We start from the raw sequence: 24,696 nt of genomic DNA on the forward strand, positions 1-24,696 counted from the left end.
TTTCTCTTGTCATGCTGCCATTCTGCCTGCTGCAACTTGAGCTTCTAATGCAACACGACACCAGTAGCTGCTTAAGATCTATGGAGAGGAGAGGAGTCATTGAAATTGTATCCTGAGAAATAATTAAATTCCCATGATTGCTCCACAAATTACGTTGCTTATTTCACATGACTTTGACATACAGAAGCATAATCCTTCCAGTCCAAGTGGAGCTTTCGTTCCTCACATTCATTAGTCCAGGGGAGAGCAAAGTTAAGAGAATGATGTTCCTCCTGGGACTTGGTCTCAAATTTCCAGCAGTGAATCCTTCCTCTTCCAAGAGAATCCACTTAACTTTCAAGCTTAGTGGAAACTGCCATATGTGAGAATAGCTGCAAAGGCAAAATGAGTTTTGCCACCAAGAACAGTTTTCACAGTAAGGATTTAATTGATGTTCTTCCTTCAGGCTTCAAGCAGGGAGGACTGATCAAGGGTGTGAAACGTTCCTTTGGTTGTAGCTTTGCTGAGAAGGCAGGTTATGATTTGTCTGGATTTGATGCATTGAAATATCTTTGTCTGAGAAACGCAGGGTTTTCCTATTTGGGCATTAGCAGGGAAGCTGGGCAGCACTGGCAGCTGTCCTTAGGCTGTGCTTAGCTCTGCTAAAGGCCACATTAACTTCATGGACACTGTATTTCCAATACATTAATTGTTTATAGCAAGAAAAAGCCCTGATTTTGCAACACTAGCTCCAAAATATCCCTGGGTTTTTGCTGATGTTTCAAAACAGGTTCCATGGTTGCCAACTGGGCTTCGTAAGCAAGTGGTCTGGGAAAAACACCTGGACATGTAATTTGGTAAGTGTCTAGCTCTGAATGCAGACCTGTGGCTCAAATATATCTTAAAGGTTGTTTGCTTACTGAAGAAAAAGGTGACTTTATAAACTCAGGCTGCAAAATCCCATTATATGGGGGAAGCAGCTGCATGAGTGCAGTAATGGCTTTAGGCTAATGGCTGTTTTTCCTCACCTTTTGGACTTCATAAAAATCTTAAACGCAAGAAGATATAGGTCAGATAAGGAACAGAAGAAATTAAATTTAAAACAAGATTAGGAAGGCCATCAGGAGACTGTTCTCCATTTTCCTGCATCAGATTTGCCTGAGCTGGTCCTGAGAGCCTCTTGGTCTGCTGGTAGGGTTTGCACAGCCCTTCCAGGCAATTTGGTTAAATACTTTACTATTTTAGCTTTGTTAGCTTTCCATATGTTAGCTTTCCATAACAGTTATCTCACATCTTCTGTTTTAATCTCCTCTCTGCCTCCCATCTTCATGAATGATTTCTGTCCCTTTCCTGGTAACATTTTCCTTAAGAATGCTGTCTGAACCTCTTTCCCATAAAATGTCTGAATGCTTTTTGTTGCTCTCTGTTAATGCTAAGTAATCCTTGCCTCAGAGAGATTCACAGAACTGGAAGGGGAAGGACACCAGAATTTATCCAGAGTTCAAACCCAGGGCTCTCAGCACCCTAAAGGGTGTTGTTGCCCTCCAAAAAACTGATCTCAGTGGGGAGCAGAGTCTGGTCAAAAACCATTTAAGAGGGACTTCACAGAACTGGCAGGATATATATATATAAGAAGGTCTGAGCAGAGGAAGATTATGGAGGTAAAGCAGGAAGAGCAGAGCAAGAAACCAAAGCCAGAGATGTGCTGTTTTCAGGAGAGTCCCACAGCACAGAGCGCCGGTGAGGTCTGTTAACATGTGCCCCAGGGCTCCGTGATGGAAATTGCATTGCAGAAGAAGCTTTCCTGACCTTGCTGGCAAAATCCCCCAGATGTCTGGGCCAGGCCTCCAGATAGGTTGTCAATCAACATGTCACAAGTCGAAAGAAGATAAATGGCCGGATTTAATTGACAAGCTGTTCTGACATTGCTAAAGTAGGTATCTGCCTCTGTAGGGTACAGAGTATGTGTGAATATAACAGACTGCTGGCTTTTGATGTAGGCCACATAATTTGGTGTTTTCCTGACTGACAGAAAGCACAAACATGTATTAAAGCATTATAAAATACAGGTCAGAGGACTTGTGGTTCTCCCTGGCCAAAGGACAGTCTGTAGTGTCTAAGTAGTGTTAAAATTAGTACTATTTTCCACTGGAAAAGGCAATCTAATGATACTTTATAGCTTTAAAATTTTTTTGTTTGTTTTTTTCCTTGGACTTTTTCCTCAGTAAAGTGACTGTGTTCTACTTCTTGTTAATTAACCTCCAAACTTTTCATCATTGCTTAAACAAGACATCAACATCCTTTCATGGAGTGTTATTGAAAAGCAATGCGAATGAGGATAGGAATGCTGCTAGTGAAGAGAAAATGACACTTTGCTTTGCATTAACATGGCAGCTCTGACCCATCCTTCTGCCTGGCTCATTATTACAAGACCGTGAATGGAGGCTTTTCTGTATTGGGGACACTGCAGCAAGCTAAGCCTGCAGAACATGATTTTTTGGTATTGTTTTATAATTCATGGGTGTTAATGCCTCCAACACTGTTCTGTGAGAAGAACATGATGCAGCAGGGAGGCAGAAGTGGCCAGTGTTGTTCCAGATGGTCTGTGCTGATGTCTGCTCAGTAGTAACATGGCCTTGAGCTGAGGCTGTGGGTGTTGTTGGGTTGCCACCAATGTTTCTGTAGTGCCAAGGGAGTCCAGCAGCAGACTGAGATGACCTCGTGCTGGGTGCATCACAAACCTGGAATAAAGAGAAGAAGATGGAATACAAGACATGTCTGCAAGCAAGGGAGATAGAAGAAATTACAGAAAAATACAGTTCAAATTCTTGGAGTACAGTTGTACTGGAAAAAATATACTGGGATTGGGTGGTGGTGTCCTAGTGTACAGTGTTTTTATAAGAGGCGAAGGGAGGATAGCATGCCTGCCTCCAGCTTGCTGAGAAGGAAATATTCCCATGCAGAAGGGGCAGCATGCAAGAATGTGAGTGCAGGTGTTTGAGCAAGGAAGGAAGAAGGGGATTTCATGGCCAGGTGGACAAAGAAGCTGATTTCTTGGTGCTAAATGAGCAACAAAAGACGAAGCAGGGTTGTCTGTGAAAATCTTTGAAATAAAGAGCTTTTATCTGTTTTATCTGATATAAAGAATTCCACAGAGAACTGCTTGAGAGCTGTGCTGATGGATTTCCAAGTGTTAGACTTGGAAAAAGACCTCTGAAACAGGATTTGCTATGGGTACCTGCAGGAGTATGGCTGGCAGAGGGATAAAAGGGTTTTCCAGCAGAGGAGAAGCAGGCTGGGAAGAGCTGCAGCTTCAGGGGAAGCCAGGAAGGCTGCACTTTTCAGGTGTTACGTGAGAGAAATCTGTGAGATTTAGACATTAGAGTGAGTCAGAGAGGACTAAACTGTGCCGATAGTGGGCGCTGGTAGAATTATGGTCAGCGCTGTCTCAGCCCGTGAAGCCGAAGCTGGCAGATGGACATCTGTGAGACGCTGGAGGATCTTTGTGCCAGTGTGTGATTATTAGAGAACAAAAGTCCTGTGGCCGAGGGCACTGTGAGCATCTCCGCAGCATCGCTCCAGAGCCCTGCCCTGCAGGAAAATACTGGTTTCCATGCCCCTTCCAACTTTGGTTCCTCTCCTTTAGTATAAGCTATGAAAAAATGTCAGGTTGATTTTTCAATTGGAGGACAAGGAAGTAAAAAAGGTGCATACTTCTAAGTCATCTGTAAATGACTTGATCTACTTTGGCTTTACTCAGGGAAATGAAAAATCTCTAAACTTCCCATGAGCGGTATTTAAACATACGTGCAACTGGGTGTCTACCACTGGACTTGGAAAAATAATTGCTTGCTTTTCCAATTTCATTGGTCACCCATCAATCTTAAAAGTAGGAATGCAAATAAGTAGTTTCTGGATGATATTAATTGCAAGTAAGCAAACTATACTCCAGCAACTGTTTTATCCTATGGCTACCAAATCTTCTAGAGAACAGCAAGATAATATCAGAAATATCCTCATTCTCAGACTTTGCAGGGTCTGAGATTCACTGCTTGGACTTGGGAGGAAGTCCTTCCTGCCCCTTGGGAATTCCGTGTGTGCTGTTGGAGCAGCTGCACAGAGAGGGACAATGGCAGCAGCCTGGCCCCCACTCCACACAGCAGTTTCTGGTTGATAGGGCAGAAAATTCTCATTTCTGAACCTGCTAAAATACAAGCATCTGCAGTGATGTAACAGGGCAGAAAAAGTTTTATAGTAAGTACTGATAAGAACTCCTGCATATTTAATGCAAAGAATATTTTCCGTATAACTGTGTAATTAGGAAATTAAATTGTCTGGATGTTGTCATACATGCTAATTATGCTAGACACTGAGGAAAAATCTTCATCTTCCACGTGGCATGTATAGCTAGAAGATAATGACATTTTAGATTCATGCTTGTCATCTTGGTGCACAAAGGTGAAAATATTATAAGTATGTGCATTTGGCTGGAATGTATGTGGAAGGAAAACAAATTGTGTACTTGTTTACAGGTTTTTCTGAACACTGACAATAATGGGCAGATCAGGGAAATGTGAACGTGCAAATCAGCTTTACTAGCATTTCTTGTTCAGCATGGAAGTTTTGGGCTAAAACAGACCATAGGCATCACCACAAATAGCTCTGTGCTCTGGGTGCCTATTTGCTTGCTCTTACTTACAAGCTGCTTGCAGTTATCTCTATTGTATTCTTATGCAAAGCAAATATTTTGGCTCAAGTGTGTTGAAATGCTGTTTTAACTGAGTCATTAGTTTGCAATAAATGAAATATAAAGAATGCTTTTTGGAAACTATGCTTAACAGAATTAAAATCATCACACTGTTCCTTCCTTAAATAAATTCTATTCAGCAACTCACCTGGGTAACGAATGGCATGAAAACTCCATCTACCCTCATATAGTTCTTATGATATAAATGCAGATTTAAACCTGTGCCATTGAAGTGGGGTTTTTTTGTTTACTGAAAAGGAAAGAGAGGAAAACCGTTCACAGTTCAGTTTGTTATAACCAGGTCCTTTTTATTGCCCAGCTCTGCTCTCTGTAGCTGTAAGGAGCTGATGGCATCCACATAATGTGTCTCATCATTTTGGGCACAACTTCCACTTTCCAGGGAGAGCTGCTCTTCTATTAGATTCACTATGGTAAAGTGAAGTTAGCATGATTACTTCAGATCTTAAATTTGATGCTTAACTTTGAGTATATATGCCATATACATTCAAATACAGTGTTTAGAGGCTCTCTGATATTTTTTTGGGTCTTGATGGTCAAGCAGTGTTTTATTAAAGGAGGAAGACTCATGCAATAAAATTAAACTATTCAAGATTCTTTCCCAGCTCTTTGCACCTGGCATGGCTGTGGACTCTTTTGGTCTTGTAATTTATGGCAGATATCTGCCATCTTGTCTCTTGTAAGTGCTTGCTAAAAATGTTTATAAATACGTTGGGAATTACTTTCAACAAGGTATGGACAAAGCAACTACTCGTCCACCCTAATTAATCATTCACATTGCAGGTTCTTGTGGTGCAAAACAGATTGAGGTGCTGACACAGCACAGGTGCTAATAACTAATACCTGAGCAGACAGGGAAACAGGGCATTGAGATCTACGGAGGTCAGAGATTGGGAAATTCATTCACATTTGGCCCCCTAAAAACTCTGAGGCTTTTGTGGGGCGAAACAGATGTGGAAATAATACTCTTGCAATATGCGAATTTAGCACATTCTACAACTGTTGAAAATGGATATGCTCTTTGTTTTAGCATGGGGAAAAGCTCTCGAGATAACAGCTCTTTAGTTCAGGCAGCTGTTGGTGGGGCTCTGAGCCCTGTAATTCAGGTGTTTTCCCTCTGATATATCTGGTGCTGGAGCAGTATAACTTCAGTCCAGTTTACAGGGACACAGGGTAGTGCAAACTCACCCCCAGGAAGTGAGGTTTCCCTGCCAGTTCTCTTTAACCAGTTTCTTTTGGACAAAGATTTCTTCTTCCCTTACTCACTGGTTTTCTCCAGTGCTGTCTGATATTAAATATCTCCAGGAGCAGCTACAGTTCATTGCTGGATTAATCTATTTGTGCAGAAGATGTCATATCAATGACCATTACAATTTTGCCTGAGCAGCACCTAGAAGCAATTTTTCATCTCTGTCCATTCTTCATTATCTCCACTTACTTATCTTATAACAGAAACTCTAATTTTATTTTAAAAGCACCCAAATTTAAAAATCATTTACAAAGCTGTTGAATGCATTAACATGCCAGTAGCAACCAGGGAAGGCAGATGCTGAGTAGGAAGTACATGTTCATCCTGAACTAGCAGGAGCTAGAGCTGTCAGGGTGTCCCCTGCCATCTGGCCTGTCGGAGCATGTGTCAGATTCACAGCTCTCGAGGGAGGACACGCTGCAGAGGCCATAGGATCCCATTATGCTGTTTATGGGGACAAGCCAGACATTTGTCTCGCTGAGACAGTATGTCAGTGGGTGATGCTAAAACCACGCGGTCTTTGCCATAGCCCCTTCAAAACTCGGAGATGAAGCTGGTACTTACAGAAATGTTGATGTTTAGAAAAAAACCGTGTCGGAATCCTGAGGGATTTCAGCCAGGCGCAGATATTAAAACGGGAGGGGACTGAGCCCGCTCCTGCCCGAGCGACGCAGAGGGAGCGGGCAGGGATCGCTACCGGGGCTCGGCGCTGCGCCGCGGCCAGACCGCGCTTGCGAGCACCCCCAACACGGGCGGAGCCCTGACACCGCCTCCCTCATTAGCATCCCTTCCTCCTCCGCCTCCTCCGCCGGCCGGCCGCACTGGGGTGCCTGGCAGCGGCGCCGGAGCCGCGGCGACTCCCGGCAGCTGCAGCTGCTGAGCCGCGCTCAGCTCCGTGCCAGCGGCCGCAGCAACTTTGCCGCTCCGAAGGCTGCGGAAGCGGGGCGATGTAACGGCGGCGCACCCGGCAACGCGAGGCAGCGCGGAGCGGAGTCCCCCCAGCCTCTGTTCCCGGTGGGGCGGAGCGGAGCCCCCCTCCTCCATCCTCGGCGGAGCAGCGCGGAACAGAGTGGAGCTCCCCGCCTCTCTTCCTCCTTCCCTGCCTCCTTCCCTCCCCGGCGGCAGCCGCAGCCCGGGGCGCGAGCGCGGATGCGGCGCGGAGCCCGGCGGAGCCCATCGCGGGGCCGGGGCCGGGCGCCGCCAAGAGCGGGGGAATGCTGAGCCCCGCCGCCCGGCACCGCGCCCGCCTCCGGGAGATGCTCCTCGTGCTCGCTCTGTGGCTGGCGTGGCAAGAAGCGCCCGCGGCGCCGACCCCCGCGGCGGAGGACATCACCCGGGGAGTTGTGAGTTACCCGCGGCCCTCCGCTCCCTCCGCCCCCGCCACCCGACTCGTCGGGTACTCCCCCACCTTCGGGCATCGCGGGCCCACGCGGCGCTGGGCGAGCTTCGGTGGCTGGAAATGCTCCCTAGCGCACCCCGCTGCCCAGTACCCCCTTTGCGCCGCTGCCCTCCGTCTCCTGCTCCCGCTGATCGGGCCCTTTTACACCCGGTGTCCCCTCCAGCATTATCTACGTGGTGCCGCTCGTTGCAGCTGGTCCCCCACCCGCGCGGGCGGAAGGGTCTGTTTCCACCCCCCCGCACCCAGCGCCCCCCACCCCATACCCACTACACCGAGCCCTCTGGAAGCCAGTCCCCCTCCCTAGCACCCAGTGCATGGTGCCTCTCCTGCCGCCTCCTCACCCAGCCTGGTGACCCAACTTTCCCCCAGCCGAGCGTCGTGGGGCGACGGCCTCACCGGCTTTCACACACGGATGGTGATTTCTCAGGCGCTGGGAAAGGGCTGGTCTGTCTCGAGGGCTCCCTGCCCGCCGTGGAGCCACACAAACTCCAGCAGCAAGCAGGGTAAAACGGCACGTTTTGAGTCAGAGCGATCCCCCAGGACTGAGACATGCCTCGGGGATGTGTTAAGGGGCTGCTCGGTGCCGGCAGCAGGTGGAGGGTTGGCTGCACAGCGCGGGCATCTTTGTGGTTCTGCTTCTCCCCTCACAGGTGCCTGCTTAGTCCGCAAGGATAAAACAGGTTTCAGCAGGCATGGAGAGCTTAGGTCACGTCTCTGCCAGGTCACGGTGCCAGCAGGTCTATACAGCTTCACCTCTCTGAGAGTGAAGAAATTAAGGGTATTCTCCTGAAGGAGGAGAAGTTTCTTGCAGCTTATACCAGTTGTAGCACAGAGACGCCCCGCGACTATATCAAACCTGCGTTTCAGAAAGCCCTCTGTGACTGGGTGTGGGCGGGAAGTGCTGGGGCTGGACCCGCCAGTTTGGAGAAATTCCCTGAAATTTAGTACATTTCGAAATGCTGCGAGTGCACTCCTGTGAAGGCGGGAGGGAGGAAGGGTTTGCGGCGCGGTAGGGTTATCTAATGAGCAGGGCTCGCTCAGAGCAGTGCGCCAGGACGCTGCCTCCGCCGCCCAGGCTCCGGCTCCAAGCGTGTGCGTTGGCTCACAGGCTCCGGCTCAGACACCTGCCAGGGAAGACAAAGCCTATCGTTCCCCATCTGTTCCTAAGAGAATAGAAAATGTGGTGAATATAAAGTATACCTGCATCATTATGGTGCATTCACTTTCCTCTGTAACCAGATGTTAAAGCTGGAATTAATATTTCATGCGAACAGCGCACAGATTGATGTATTCTGCCCCAGTCAATTTAACTCAAACTTTGTCTTTGACCTGCTTTTACCCTCGCTACCGAATAAGCTGCACTCAGCTTTTACAGGGTAAATGTTAATACTCGAGGGGCTTATTAGTTACTGATGACAATTTTCAGGCATTAATGTAAATTTTTTAGCCCTGGAGTAGATTTGAGCGCTCTCTCCAAACCCTGCTGAAGAGCTGGGGCTGCCTGGCAAAGCAGAAGGTGGTGGGGATGGTGGTACTTGAGCAGAAATTAACTTCGGGAGAAGGAGATTACATTAGACCGAGACTTGTTTAGGCTGGGAATCTGATATTTAGGATGTATGATTGATGTCAGGGTGTTGTCTCCCTCCTGTTGATGTCCTTACTGGGGCAAAGAATCTCTCCAGCTTGAGACAGCATTGGTGAGGGGGTTGAGTGTAAATCAAAGGAGTTGAATGTAAATCAGGTTTAAGCTTATGCCCTCTACTGAGCAGTAGGGAGCACAGAAGCCAGATATTTTCGGAGGCTTTGTTAGAAAACTACCACTCTCAGGGAAGTGAGAGCCTCAAGAATGATTTGACATCTACTTTATGAAGCAACTATGAAATTAAAGATCTATGGGGCTTTTCAATCAAATATTTGAAATCTAGGAAACATGACACCATGCCAATAGAAAGCTCTGCTAACCTTAGAAAATTATACCCGGCAGTTCTCTGCAGTAAACAGAGCACAATGTCAACAGAGCTTTTATAGCCCAAATGCTCACCCCTTGTAACCTGGAGGTTTTCAGTGCTGAGCTGGACTGTGCCTCTGATCTCTGTCTTCTGCTCCGCTCCTGCTTGGAGTTTGTTTTAAATGAAACAATGGTGGCGGGCCAAATTAAAGTTCAGCAGAATGAAAGAGGGCTAAAATTCAAAGGCAATTCTTGTCAGCATGCTGCCCAAAGCAATATAACATGGAGTGATTCTCCAGATTTCATTACTAGTGGAATATTCTGCCCAGTTTATAAATCTAACTTGATTATTAATGTTTTTATTTTTCTCCATTAGCTGCCCTGACAAAGAGAACATAAAATAGCTAATGGAACAGAACTTGACTTGAGTGATTCCACTGAATTTTAGTACACTGCTTTTGAGATTCATGACTTTGCATTTTTACTGCTGCCTTTACAGTAAACCCCCGACCCCTCCCCACCACAACATTCACAAATTGCATCTTTTTATGGCTGTTGAGTTCAGATGTCTCAGGAGTGCAAGCAGCAAAAACTTCCTATACACTAGTAGTAACTTAGTAATGAGAGCTCTCATTTCACTGGGCTTTGTACCAGGTCTGGCAGGAGGTCTACCTTCAAGCTGCGCTTTTCAGAATAGCTGGCATGTGGAACCTGAACGCTGAAGGTGCTGAGATTGGAGATTGGCTGGTTTGTAAGGAAGCCGCAGCTCCTGCCCACTGGGCTGCATTGCTGCTGTTGTGGGGACATGGCTTTGCAAGGCAAAACCTGTGGTTTGGCTAGCTTGTCCCCAAGGGAGATGTTTTGCCTTAGGGAGTTGCTTTGCCTGGCATAGAGGTTGCCAGAGAGGAGTTGACAGGGTGGTGGTGGTGGCTTCACTGAGATCATCCTGTGTGGGCAAGGGCTCTGGTATCAGTGGCTAAAGGATGCAGGAGTGCCAGGAAAGTTTTAGTTTGGTTACTAGAGCGTGGGTGAAAAAAAAAAAAGACTGTGAGCTGCTTTTTCTTGACTTTGTGGCCAGGGGTGAGAGGGAAGGTCTATGCATGCCCCTGAGGCGTTTCTCCAGCTGGGGATTGCTGGGCATTCCTGGGGGCTTTCGTATGCACAGCCTCCTGCTCACAAAGCCCTGTCTGTGTTGTTCCCAGAGAAGTTGCTTCCAGGGTTTGGAGGCATTTGCATTCCTCGGTGGAGACCACGACCCGCGGTCCCTCTCTGCCGTTATCCTAAGTGGCTCTTTGTTTAGGGCAGGGCCCTCCTTTTATGGCCGCTTCTCATTTGAATGACAAGGATGCATTTGTGGGCAGAACGTGGTGGCACGGAGCCCTTCGAGGCTGTGCCCCCCTTTCCCCCGCCCCCTTCCTCCCGCTGGCTGTGGTGGGCCAGGGGAGAGACAGAGGTTCCTCTGTGTCCCCATGTCAGGGACGGCGGGACAGGAGGAACAGCAGTTTCCTATGAGTGTGTGCCCTGCATCTCCCAAGTGCCAAATTTCAGAGTAGAAGCCAGCCCAAGACTCATCCTTGCTGTTTCTGGGGTGCTTTCCCAGCCCTGAGTAGGGTAGGACCATCCCACTGCCCATGCTGCATCCTAGTCCAGCTGCCCTCGTGCTCCCATCTGCCCAGAGTTAGCCAAGATCTCCCCTAAACTCCTGCATTTAAGTACCCAGTGGGGCATGTCCCTGAGACATGGCTTAGCTCCTGGTTCAAGGCTTGGGTAATCAGCCTCTCAAAGTAAAACCCTTGTACAAATGTAGGCTGTTCCCTGTATCAGGAGAAAGTACTGTACTTCTTCTGTTTCTGCTAATGGGGAAATTAAAAATTGATAATTTCAGTTGGAGCTTCATTCAGCCTTCTAAAATGGCGAGTCTTTAAGGACAGAATACTTAATAGAGTCCCTAAACAGTCTTGGAGAGAGGAGCTTTGCTTGGTCCCTCTGCCATTAAAGCACTTCACGCCTTCCCATATGGAGCAGCGCCCGTCCTAGGTCCATGAATTCCCTTCAAGAAAGCTAAGGTACCGTATTAAAAAAAAAAAAAGTTGGTTACATTTTAAAGTACCTCTTGAAGCCAAAATACAATGCAAACTAAATTGACAGAAGACTGTCTGGAAGCTTTCGAACAGCTGGGCTGCTGTGAAAGCATTTAATCTGGTATTAAAGCCCTTGTTGGTGTGAGCTGTTCTTTCCCTTTCAGATTTGAGACCTCCATGTACAGTAATGCAATTTCCTCCTGGGCTTGGCTGCTATTGTGGTCCCAGCCGTGGGAACTAGCCAGGGTAGTCAGGCTAAATTACCCACTTTAATGAAATTCGGGAAGTGTTCAGAGCCAGTGGATGAAACCCTGCTGTCACCAGGGACTTCCCTATAGTTGGTGCTGGGGATGGAGCAGTGAGCTCTTGCACTGGCCTCACTCTTCACCCTTGGTGCTGTGTTGGGGGTAGAAATTCCTGGCTAGCAGGCACCCCCTTTCCTGGGGACAGCATGGCTGTACCTCCATCTTCTCCTTTTGCCCCTAAAATCTCCTGTGGCGAAGGGAGATCACTGCCTGTGTGACTCAGCCTGGATATTTAGTTATTCTTCCTCATTAAATTAAACATGCAAAGAGGCAACACCAAATGCAATGCGTCCTCATCCCTGACCAGCATTGGCCAGGGCTCTCCTGTTTTGGTGTTGGGTGTGACTCACCAGTGGGACCAGTGTGTGTTGGCTCTGTGGAGGACAAGGGGTGACATGGGTGATGGATCCATGAGACTGGAGGACAGGGCGGTCTGTGACACTCTGTTTGTCCTGGCAGGTTCATAACTGCCAGTGACGGCTCACTGTGACTCATCATCAGGGCTGTGCGCTAATTTCTCATTATTTACTCATTGTCAAAAGTGCTGCAGGAATGGGGCTCTGTGGCTCCGGGAAAGGTCATGCTGTGGTTGAGGGAACCTTTATTTCCGGAATTTCTAGACCCTGTGGGAGCAGCTGTATACCCTGTGTGGGTCTCGTGTCCTGGCTGGCCCTGTGGAGGTGACAACTTGGAGGGAAAAGCCATCACATCTTGGCTGATGATGAACACGGGCCACCACATTGTCACTTTTCAAAGGGTCTTGCTCAGACTAGAGCACCACTTAAAAGCCTAGGATTTGCTTTCAAAATAACCTGTGATCTGACAGCAGCAGTTCTCAAAATTCTTTCTTTTATCAAAATCACTTTAAATGGGTATATTTGGGAGTTTTGGAATCTCCTGCTGCTGCACACGTGCCAGCTGCATCTTCTTTGTCCCAGATTTTTATGAGGATTGTCTCTGTTTTCTGGGTCAGAGAATTAAGAGATTTGATGTTATATTAAAAAAACACGCACCAAACCACATATGCAAAGTTAAATCCAATGCAAAACAAAGCAGACAAAGGGGCGAAGGGAAGGAGCTGCTGAAGGACCAGACAATTTTAGATCAGAATAAGAAACTGCATTTGACAAGAGGTTTGTTCTGAGGGAAGACCTGACATGGATAATTGCCGACATTCACCGAGGAGCGTGGTCTTCAGATGGAATTCTGGCTTTTTAATTAGCCATGATGATTTAATAGAAAGGAGCCCAGTTAAATCTGAGGAACTTCCTGCATCAGAAGACACCATGTGCACAGAAAATTGTTCTTCCAAGAAATTTAGAGATGATCTATGGCTCCTGGTGACAACAGTCCAAATACAGTGACTTGGGAAGTGGCAGTATATTCAGGATTTTTTTTCATATTGTTTTTACAAGAGGGAGTTTCTGCCTGTTTCTGACAGTCAGTGGTCAGGCAGAGTTCTTCACACCAGCTCACATTCTATTTCATCCTGACAATATTGATCTTTTGAGTGAACAAAAGCAATTTTACCTGTGTCATGGGGCCCTTGCTCCAAGGTGATGGACATGTTTAGATTATTTTGACATATAACAAACCTCAGCTGGCGTCTCTGTGCTTCAACTCCCAGCTGCCGAAGATCATCCAACAGTGTCGGTGCTGCTGTTACATCCTGGGTTTGCTCTGAAATCCAAGAGTGTTCTACACGGTCCGCTATACACATCCTTCTTTAAGAGTACAGGACAGAAGTCTTCCTCATCCAAAACAGAAGTGGGAGATAAGTGGACTGCTCTACCCACAGGTTTGTCTTCGTTTGCAGAGGTTGCCTGTCCTGCACCGTGGTGGGGGCACTTAACCTCCATGCAGCTTCCCCAGGGCTTGCATCCAAAACCACCTGGCTCTAGACATTTTCACTTTTCACCAAATGCCTCTGTCTGGAGATGGCAGACTACCAAGAGATCAAAAAGAAACTTCAGGGGCTGCTTGCAGACTTGGGGAGACTTGACTGTCCAAAGGCTGAGAAGCAGATCTGAGGATGGGGTTGGGACCAAGGGAGCAGCTGAACCCTGCAGGGGTCCCAGGTAGGATAAAAAGATGAAAAAGATCAGTGTGTGAGGAAAGGGTTCCCACGGGATCTCTTTTGAGAGGAAAACCTGGAAACACTCTTCTGAGGAAGCATCCACTTGACTGGCAGCTGTAGACTTTACAAAATACTGCAAGTTCTAGGCTATAGTGCTTGTTCTTGACTGTCTATATATCAGTTAACCCTTCATGAAGATTTGTTTTTCTCAGTGAGGTGCTGTCATGCAAAAGTGCTACTGCTGATAGTGTGGTTGAAGTACATCTCAGGAGACAGATTTTCCTGCTTTCCTCAAAATGGAAGCTGTGACTTCACTGAGCTGCTGGGTGACTCTGCTGGGCTCCTCCACAACTATAATTACCAAAAACTTGGATGACTGCTGGGATGACTGTTACACCTTTAGGTGTAACACAAGAAAATGCTCCTTTAGTCTTTCTGTAGCTACTGAGAAGTTTAGTGATGGGACCCCAACAGAAGCACAAGAAGCAAAATGATACCATGACTGCTAGAGACAATTTCAATTAGGTCTGACTCCAGACCTAATTACCTGCAGCGCTGGAGTTGATGTATTTGGTCTCTGGGAAAGGGTGTTAGGTCTCATTTATCACCGAGCAAGAAAAAGCCAGCAGTCTCTCATGTTTTTCCTGAGTCCACCACATGCTATCTCCTCTGGAGATAGCACATCTATTCCACATTAATCATGTCTTGGCTGGTGCTTGGTTAGGGTTGTGTCTTTGACAAGGCTTGTGGTGGGGAGCATGGGAGCTCCCACCCACTCTTAGCCTTGTTCCCGCCTTGTTATTTGTGTTTACTTTGTCCTTTCTGTCCTGCTGTCATGTTCACAGTGTCCCTCTGGTGCATCTGTTGCAGCAGGATAATCAGTGATGATGCACAAAAAGTATTTTTCTCCTTTGATAAGCTCTCTGCATTAAGCTGACTTTTATTTTTCTTGTTTGTTCTCAATCTTGATGCTGCTTGGCAAATTCCCCATTGCTCTGTACTGAGCCATGCTTTCTCTACCTTTGCATCCTTCACGTCAGAGATGCATTTTTGTTCAAAAGTGAGAGGATATTGGATTCACAAATGGGAAATTCCTCACAGACATGCCTGTGAAATGGCAACATGTTTTATATGAAGGCACAGTTAAAGAGAGATAGGTAGTTTGGGACTCTTGCCACATTTATTTTATGCTGCAGCAATGTATCCTCCGGGTCTGATCAATGAGACTCCGAAATGAGGAGTCTTGCCAGGCCTCAGCTGGCTCTCAAGTGTACAGCAATCCAGTCCTTCCTCTCAGGCAGGATGCATGTCACATTTCATGACAGAATGACAGGCCTGTCAGACAATCTGTTGCTGTTTTGGCATTTCTGATACACCTTGTGCTTTGGTACACACTCAGTGTCCAGAAAGATCAAGATAATCTTGAGGAAATCAACTGTCATGCCACAGAGTCCTGGATGGGCAGTGAAGAGGCCATCACTGATTTGAGCAGTCTTCTACTGGCTCACTTGGGTTAAAAACTCATCCAAGAAGATACTGAAATTTTCTTTCTCTGCTGAAAGTCCACAGCATCAAGTGCCTGATCTGCCAGCTTCTGTGGCATGAGATATGGTTCCTGACCAAGTGATCTCATCACTCCCTGAAAGGTAACCTGAGCTCTGAGCTCCAGGTCTCCAAGCCAAAAGCTTCCTTTGTGAAGGGTATCCACTCCAGACTGGGGTTGAGGGGCTTTTGTGTGTTTCTCATTCAGATTTTTATTACTGAGGGAGGGAACAGGTGATTACTTTCGCTGGTTTATCTCTTGCCAGCAAAGTCTTTCCATGCATCAGGGTTTGCCAGGAGCCCAGCATACCCTTCAGACAAAGCTCTTTCCCCAGAGGAACAGCTCCCGAGGGTTCATGCTCCCTGCCTGGTCTGTGCACGGGAATGTGGAGGTTGGAGAAAAGAGGTGCCAGTGGGAGCCCCTCGGCAGCCCCCGAGGAACGCCTGTTCACTTCCCTGCAGCCCCTTGGTATTGGCAGAGCTATTCAAGAAACACGCGTTTTTGAGGAAAAGGAGTTTATTTCTGAAATAGCAAACGTCGTGATGAGTCACGGCACCAGAGTCGAGATCTCCTGGGAGATGTGCATCAGCCGCTTTCGTTCTGCAGACGGAACCCTGGGCGAGACCCCGGCCCCGTCTCCCGCCGCCACGGGGACCGGAGCGGCGGCGCCGCTCGGAGCGGACCTGGGAGCGTCTCGTCGGTGTCGTGCCGATGCCCTCTTGTGGAAACTAGGAAAATAGCCGAGAAAATATGCTGGTGCTGGGCTGGGAGCGGTGGTTGGAAGCCCATCCGTGGGAGCAGGGAGAAGTGCTGGGTGGTTGGTCCCCTGGAGCTGCAGCCCGAGAGCCTTTGTCAATGATGTCAGTGGTATTGACACTGTGAGAGATGCTATTAACTGAGCCTGGGGATAGGGGCTCCCAGGTCTCAAATCCTGCGTACACCTTTGGTGGCAGAATTCCTGTACGGTGGCAGCTGTCTGTGCTTTAAATGGGTGAAGTTCCCCAAATGCCTCTGCACCTCCTTGCTGTTGTTCTGCAGTAATTCCCATGTCCCTCATAGCAAACACCTTTATTAACAGCAGTACAAACTTTCTTCTTGAGCCTGCCAACTGCAGCAGCTCTGCTGTTTTCTTGAGAAAACATCACGCTGCTTTGGTCATCTTCGGAAAACATTCAGTGGCTGAATGTGCCCAGGAGACCACAGGGCTGACGTGCTGGCTCTTGCCTTCACAAACCCCAGCCCCAAGTCATACGCAGCAGCTCTGGCTGCAAAGGGTGGTTATGAATAGTGGCTCTGGAGCAAACCTGCAGGTGCCAAGTGGCTTCTGACTCTGCCACCCACCTTGCTCCCAAGCCTCTTTGTAAGAGCTGGCAAAAATGGTACTGTGCTGGGTAGGAAACGCCAGCCCAGCACCGTCAGTGATTTCCATCCTCTGTTCTGGTTTTCCAGCCCTGTGGGGCACTGGTGAGCCACGTGCTGGTCTCCCACTGCTGCTGCAGAACAGCCCTGGCAGTAGATCTGGCTCTGCTGCCCCAGAGCCCCAGTCCCACAGCTCCCCTGACTTCAAGTTCTCCTTATCTTCTCCGTGTTTCTCTTCTATTTAATTTATCAATATCCTTAAAAATCTGCCTCTTTTAAATGTCTAAAGAATTTGAACCGTTAAAGCCAACTTGTCTCTTGCATTTTCCAAACTTGGCAGCTCCTCTCCCTTCCATGTTTTCCTGGAAAGCAGAGTCTATAAAAGCCCATCTGTGCTGGGTAGGTCACCAGTACCAGCCCAGGAACGGGCTTTACATCATCAGAAGTGAAAGGAATCCAGAGTTCTGGGAACTTTGTGTGGAATTCATGCAGAGTCCTTGCGGAGACTTGCTGTCCCTCCTGCATTGTGCCTGTCTGTGTGATCACAGATACTCCATTTGCTTGTGTGTTTAGAGGAATCAGTTCTTTGGGCAAGGACATCTGCTGTTGTTTTGTAGCTCTGCGATCATCTCTCAGCCTGTAGGTTATCTAGACCAATACTGTGTCTGAACCCTGACAGTCCTGAATTAATTTCCTTTTGTGGAGGAACAATAATATATTTCTGATGTTGTGTTGAGGGAATTCAGTGTTGAGAGCCAGACTTGTTCAGAGCCAGGCTTGAATGGGGCCAAGGAGCTGAGCTCACCTTCTCAGAGAGGCTCTGATCTTATTCAGAGCCAAGAGATACAACTGCAAATATTTAATTAACATTGCAAACCCCTTCAAAACAGAATTTCTGGCAAAATTGCCAGTTCTGCTCTGCAGCAGGTAGGATGCTTGAACGGCTACCATAGGGGTCTGTTACAGACATAATACAAATGTTTCTTTGTTTCTTTACCTGGATGGTTGCAAGAATAGCAACCAGAGAAAATCAATATGGCATACTCTCCTTCCCCAGGGTAGTCTAGAACCCTAAAGAGCAAACTAATTGGCAGCCAGGTCCCCAGCACATCACCTTGGGATGCTCCAAAGAACTGGAAGTTGCTGGATAGCAGCTGGGAGTGGGGTGACGTGTTGGCTTGGACAAGCTGGGGAAGGGTGCAGGGTCTCACTGCCATCTGTGGGTGATGAAGCTGGGCTGGTGGGGGGCCCTGAGTATGGGCTGGTGCAGAGGAGGACATCTCAGTTTGCAAATTTGCCACAGACTGTTTATAGAAAAAAAAAAAAAAAAAAAAAGTGACTGCTGCAGCTATGACTGAGCCATGAGAAATTTTAATAATAAAGACAGTGGCAGCTGGAGTAAAATATGTCCCAGCTGGTTCCCCTATGAGGATGAGGGCAGGGGGAATTGGTCTGTTGAGAAAATCCCAATACCTGAATTTTTCAAGGGCCTCAGGTCTCCATCCACATGTTCTGGAGAAGGAACTCATTCCTGGGGCACTCCATTGTGGGAGCAACAGCACTTTCTGCTGTCATTGTATTATCACAGTCCAGACAGGACATGCTCAAACCATCCTAAAAGGAGATGACCAGAACTGACCCATCTTTGGCGACTGTGCAGAAACAGCTCCTAAGCTGAGGAGCCACTGCTGGTTCTCAGCTTACCTTTTTTTCATGTGGCATAAGAGCCTATTGGCCAGTGGAAAGGGTGATTCTGCTCCTAATTTAAGAAGTCTAAGGGAAATTAGTTGTTTCCATAATGTCAGAACAGCAGAGGGAAGCTGGTGGACTCCAGTCTCCCCAGGCCTGACTTGCTGGTAATGCAGCAGGGCAGGCAGTAACCTCAGCATGAGCAGCAACTGAGGCAACAGCAAACAAATCCTTTAAGGACTCTCCTGACATAATTAAACATGGAAAATAAATTATGTCCCCGGTACTCTGCCCTTAACTGATGGGAAACAAGGCGCATTAACAAAGTAGTTCAATAAGCTGGAAGAGCTTCAGGAGAAACCAGCTTGCCAGCCCTAGGAGAAGGGGGAGTGCTGCCTGCAAGTGTGCAATGGAAGTTAGGATGTGTGGTAGAGCATGAAGCTGTACAGTGCGAAAATACTTGCAAATTGAATGATGAGTGATGATGGTTTTCCTGTGAGTAAGAGCAGAAAGGAGAGGTGGTGTCTGTTGCTGATGGTGGATGTGAAAGGGTGAGGGCAAGGGTGCCAAGTTTGTATCCTGAACTTTGGAGCTCTGACCTGGGGAAGTCACCTGTGCTTTTACTTTGTCATATGAGTATTGATCATTTTGTGTAGGGGAATATGCCGTGAATTATGACATAAAGTCTCCTGGGAGAGTTGGTGGTGTAAATGCCACCAGTAAGTGCGTGGGCAGAGGGGCTGCAGGGGAATGCTCCTGCCATTCATGGGCAGCTGTCCTGGCTCTTTGTGACACAGAAAACCTTGAACTTCAGCCCCAGCCCACCCTGCTCTTTCCTGCTTCCCACTGCTCCAGCTATCTCCTGCTTCATCTTTTAATTAGACAGGACTGGGCATTACCCAGTATCCAGAGCTCCCTGAAAGCTTCTCTCTTATGGCAATCTCTGAATGCATCAGAGCAGTTAGTGTTTCTTTTATTCACTGTTGCATTTCTCTGGCTTCTCTAGAAAATTCCTTTTGATCATTAAGTGACCTGGCTACTAGGGCCCAGGTGGCTGCTGCTTTTCTCTCAGCTTTAGAAATTGCCTGCTTAATTTCCCTGGTAATATGCCAGCCCTGCGATGGGGTAGGGGAAGGAGGGTGCCCAGCATGGCATGCACAGACATGCTGTGGCTGAGAGGCTCTTGGAGGGCTTCCCTGCCCCTGTCCTCTTGTCTGCAGGGACAGCTCTGAGCAGAGGGAAGGACCAAAAACAGCCGCAGTTTGTGGAGTGAGGGCTGGAGGACGCTTCTCACTCATGCAGGGTCTCCTGGTGATCCCACTGAAGGAGGCGATGCAGCAGTGGCCTGATGCTGCTGCTGCACACCTCTAGTTCACCTCCACCATGGCTGCCCTTCCTGGGTGTACCACCTCATCCTCACGATTAAGAAATAATGCAGAAGATTATCTTATCTTGAATGCATCTTGATTTAGTCATGCTAAATTTAAAGCTCATCTTTGTGGGGTGGCCCGATGCACGAGTTCATTTTTTGTCTCAGCATCCCTTGGTGACACCTAGGTTTGGATTAGCCTCCTTCATTTCTCACTCTACCCTTTTTGACAGATTCAGATATCTGTGCCATTTTTGTGCCTGTCTGCTCCAAAAAGACCCTTGAGAAACCATTGTGTTGGAAATGTTGTTGTTGTTATTGGTGTTTTTTTTTTTTTTTTTTTTTTTTTCTCCTCGCTATTCCTTGATATGTTTGGGCATTTTCCAAATCATTCCCATGTGGTGGAGAGCTCAGGGGGCTCTATTTCACATTTCATAATCTGTGTGACTTGATTAATTTGGCCGTATATTCAAACCTCATGAAATTGGTCCATTTTGCTGAGGTTTATAATAGATTATATCCATCTCCTATCATCAGTTTTGCAAATAACCACTTGTTGGCTTCTTAAAGTGCTACAGATAGAGAACAGGGTGTGTGCTGCCAAGGAGAAATTTTATTTAAACGAGATAATATGTCTCCTGTGTGAGTTCAAATGAGGAAATGGATGATTGTGAAGCTCTTTAAAGCATGGTTATGTCAAGAGCAAGAAGATCACTTTTGTTTTTCATTTGTATGCAAGGTGAAGAAAGGACAAGACTTTTTTATTCTCCTCCTCTTCCAATCTTCCACCATAGAAGTTGGTGATAATTGCTGCAAAATGACCCAACTGGGTCAAGGTGTAATTTTGAATCTTGAGTATCTTTCACTCTGTGAGCAATTTGAATGATTTGACTTTAACACCTTGGCAACCCATCACTGGAACAAATAGAAATCTGATGAGCAGATGCTAGTGCACAGCAGCATTGATCCAGGCTGTGGAAAAGGCCAGCTGCTGCCTTCCCTCACACCCAAGGGCCTTTTCCATTGATTCACCTCTGTTTTGGGTAATTGCCTTTTGCACATCAGACTGAGAAATGCTCTACAAGCTGCTCCTTTTCTTCCCCCACTTCTTTCTGGGAGATTTTCTTAGGTTTGAAGAAAAAAAGGGTGAGTTTTGAGTTGCAGGGTGAAGATGAACTTTGAGCAGCAGGGTGAGGGTCCTTAGACTGCACTGGTATGTAGAAGTGGGACAGGCTCAGCAGCCTGGTGACCCTGCTTCTGGCACCAGCCACAGCCCTGGGGGTGAGACAGTATGCTGTGTAGTGGGTTGAGATTTCCTTTTATATGCAAGTAGTCCCTAGAGTCCCTGCTCACAACTACGGCTCTGCCAACCACCTCCCCAGGACAGAAGAAATGTCTGTTTAATTACTGCGGCTTTGATTTTGACAGCACAGATTTCCCTTGCTGCCTTCTAACCTTCACGGTTTCCTGCCAGCAAAGACAAAGTCCCTTTGCAGAGGCTGTTTGTTCCTGTTTCTCCCACACCAGATAAAAGCAGGGAGAGGAGCAGAGGACAATGCTTGCCACAGCCATGGGACCTTTTGTCTGAAAGCCCTGGGGATTCCAAAACCAGGAATTTACCCTGCAGAGATGCCTCCTAGTTGTGTATAAATGGGGCTGGAAAGATGGGGGGCTGTGATTTGGGATATCCTTGGCAAAACCAGCCAGCCCTTTGTCTTTTGGGGGCAGAAAGTTTTCAGCAGGTAAGGGCAGAGCCTGCCCGCAGCACCTAGAGCAGGATCCTGTCTGCAGGATGTAGAATTGGGTCATCATGGAGCAGGCTGGCACAGGCAGTGCCAGGGTGATCCAGAGCATTCCCCCTTGCCGACATTAGCAAATGCTCTGGGTTTGTCTGTGGGAGGGATTTGAAGGAAACTCATCATCCAGGTGGTCATTCAGATGAAGTTTTGCCTGCAGCTCATTTGACACCACTAGCAGCAAATGTTTTGTCACCACGTTGCAGTACCACTTTAGACTGTTTTCTGCGCTCTTTTTAATGCCAGCTGTGGTTTCGTTAGCATTCCTGGCAAAACCCAATGGTACTTTGGAATGTGTCCTAATTTCCGATCTTATTTTAGAGCAGAAGGCTTGCCCATGCTCCTTGCACCACACACATGGAAAAGCAACAAATCCAGAGTGATCCTACCCACAGCAGGTGGATGCACTTACCTCCCATTTGCAGTGCTACAGAGCTGTCTCCGCAGCTCCTTTTACATCTGCCCCTTACCTGAGCCCAAGATAGAGCACTGGGGTCTAGGGGAAGGGTTTGTGGAAGCAGGGGCTCAGGGAAGCTCTCCACATCTGTCCCCTTCACTGCGTAATGCAAAAATTATCAGTTCAAGGGAGTCCTGCCTCAGTGATGGAGAAGCAAAAAGGTTCTTTGTGATGGTAATTGGGCTGATCCAATTTGGTAGCTTGATTCAGCAATCAGTAAAATATGCACTGTCTTTGATAACAGCTAATTTAGACACATGCATAAAACTTAAGCACCTGCTTATTCCCATTGGCCTCACTGGGCTTTAGACAAAAATGCTCACTGTAGCAGGACCAAGAGAGAGAAAAAGAACCCAAGAAAACACCGCGCAGACTTCCATCTCCAGGTATGTCTTGTTTTAACTGATACATTTTTAATATGGCTTCACTGGGAGGAATAAATGCAATGAGAAAGAAAAATGTAAAAGCCCAGCTGTGTGGATACCTGTGGTGAAAATCTGACTTCTACTGGGGTAGAGACTGTATGGATGAAATTTGTTTTAATTTTATTCTATTGGAAGGAAAAACAAGGAGGCAGATACATTAAAAATTAAGGTGTTGTGCTTCATATCTTGTGTAATTAGCAAAGCTGACAAACATAATTAGAAAAATTAGTCTGTTAAGCAAACACTGATTGTGGGTGAGGATGACTAACAGTGTTTCCTCCAAGAACAGCTGGAGGTGAGGTTCTTGCTTCAGCTCTCCTAGGCTTATTTTGCAGGGATGCTGGTACTAAGCAGCTGCTCTCAGTGCTCGAGAACTTCTTTTGTTGGTGTCGTTTGATGTGCTGTAACAATTGCTCCATCCTAAATATGGTGTTGTGGTGCCAAAGGGCTTTGATAGGGGAATGTTCCTGCCCAGCCCAATCTTTGTAGCTGGTTATGGGTCTACAGGGCAGAGAGGAGTCTGCAGATGGAGGTTTCTTTCCTTTCTCTCTGTGAAACTCACAAGCTGGTGTTACAAACTCAGTAGTAGGCTCTCCTTGCCTTGGTGCATGCCAAAGACTTCTCTTTTATTTTGATGATCACCAAGAGATGTTTTTCTTGCACAAGCTCCTCAGCTGCAGCTTCTAAATGAGCCTGTATAGCTTGGAGGAGCTGTGTATTGCTACCCTCTGGGTGCAATACTGGTGGTATGACAATAAAGTGTCAGATGCTGAGAGTTTTGAGTGGCCTCATTCCAGGACTACTGCTTTTATAAGAATTGATGCCTTGTTGTGCATTAAATTATTTATATTTTTTTCTGTTGGTGACTGGATTTGAGAATAAAAATGTATATGTGAGAAAAGGTTGTCAATAATGAAATAAGGTAACAAAAAGATAAAACCATTATATGCATAATTACAATTATACCTAACTACATCTTCTTTATGTAGCTGCTTCAGCAACTCAGCTAACTTATTAGGCTGAGTAATCAGCCCCCGAATCTTCCCCCTCTCTGAGTTTGGCTCCTGCTGTTGCTAAGGATGCTGCAGAGCTGCCCTGAGCAGGGCCCTGGCTGGTCCCTTGGGTACAGTGGTCCCATCCCATCTTGCCCCTTTTCCCCAGTTTCTGGGCTTGGAGAGTGGGACATCATATGGCAAGGCAGAAAGAGTCTTCAGTTTGGTCAAGAAGCTGTTTTTGTCATTTCACTTTGCTAGTGTGTTCCTGTTTCAGGTGTCAAGATGCTCACAGCCTTCTGAGGCTGCACTGAGCAGTTCAGACAGCCCCTTATGAGAAGCAGTAAATCTTTTCTCCTTGTCTATTTCTTGACATGATGTAAAGCTCAGACACTGAACTGCAGGAGGCTAGACTGCGAGTAATTTTCTTAGGATAGGGTGCTCTCCCTGCAGGTGTGGGTAGTTGATGGGCAGTGGCTGTTGGAAGAGGCTGGAACAAAAACCTCCCTAAACACTGCCCTGCAGCATCCTGTACCTGTAATGGAAAAAGCAATTTCCTGCTCCTGTGGAGCAGGTTTTCTGTGAGTGGTGAGGGAGGGATCATGGCCCCACAGGTGTAAAGAGCCTTGGGGAGCATCTGGCCACGCTGGACCTGCTGTCCCTCCTAACAAACCAGGGGGACAGGGAGGAGCAGTGCCTGAGAATGCTGCGTTGATTTGCCCTGGGTGCCTTGGAGACTCATGGCCAGAAAAGCCACAAATGAGCTTGAAAAACAGCATAGTCAGCCAGCTTTTTAATTAAAAAAATGTGGTTTCACCACTTCTCTAGTTGGTCCCAGCTGGAGCCAGCACTGTGGTAAGTGTGCAAATACAAAGAAATATAATTTCCTGCAAGCTTTCTATTTTCTCTCGAAGCCCAAAGTCCTGCCGGTGCCAGACCCCATGCAGGGCTGTGCATCCAGCTTCCAGTACTTCAAGATACATGAAAGACTTGTGAACCTTCATGTTCACAGAGAATAATTTAAGCTTTAACCTTCCCTTACAAGATGTGTGTCTGAGGGAGCCTTGCTGTGAAGTTCACCCCTACGTAACATTAAAATGCACTTGCTCACTGGGGCTCTCAGGAGGGCTCCTGTCCCTGGATGCTCCTCGTTTACGCACTGCCTCATTCCCTGCAGGTTCACCCTGCCCAAGTAGTGAGGAATTTTTGGCTTTACCTCTGCTATCCTCAGGTCCCTGGTGTTGTGATGGCTGATGCGTGCCC

General features: G+C 47.2%; 1 protein-coding gene across 3 annotated transcripts in view; it reads left to right on the forward strand.

Moving 5' to 3' along the window:
* The first annotated feature begins 6,975 nt into the window (after window positions 1-6,975).
* The window catches only part of MMP17 (matrix metallopeptidase 17), a 50,880-nt gene continuing 33,159 nt past the window's right edge, over window positions 6,976-24,696 (forward strand). For all 3 annotated transcript variants that reach the window (XM_054288574.1, XM_054288572.1, XM_054288573.1), the window contains exon 1: window positions 6,976-7,336. In XM_054288574.1, the coding sequence (XP_054144549.1) occupies window positions 7,208-7,336 (129 nt within the window). In that variant the 5' untranslated portion in view covers window positions 6,976-7,207. The remainder of the gene's footprint in view (window positions 7,337-24,696) is intronic.

This window comes from Melozone crissalis, unplaced genomic scaffold (genome assembly GCF_028551555.1).
Source record: "Melozone crissalis strain CALT ecotype California unplaced genomic scaffold, PUWL_Pcris_2 ptg000063l_1, whole genome shotgun sequence".
Lineage (NCBI taxonomy): Eukaryota > Metazoa > Chordata > Aves > Passeriformes > Passerellidae > Melozone > Melozone crissalis.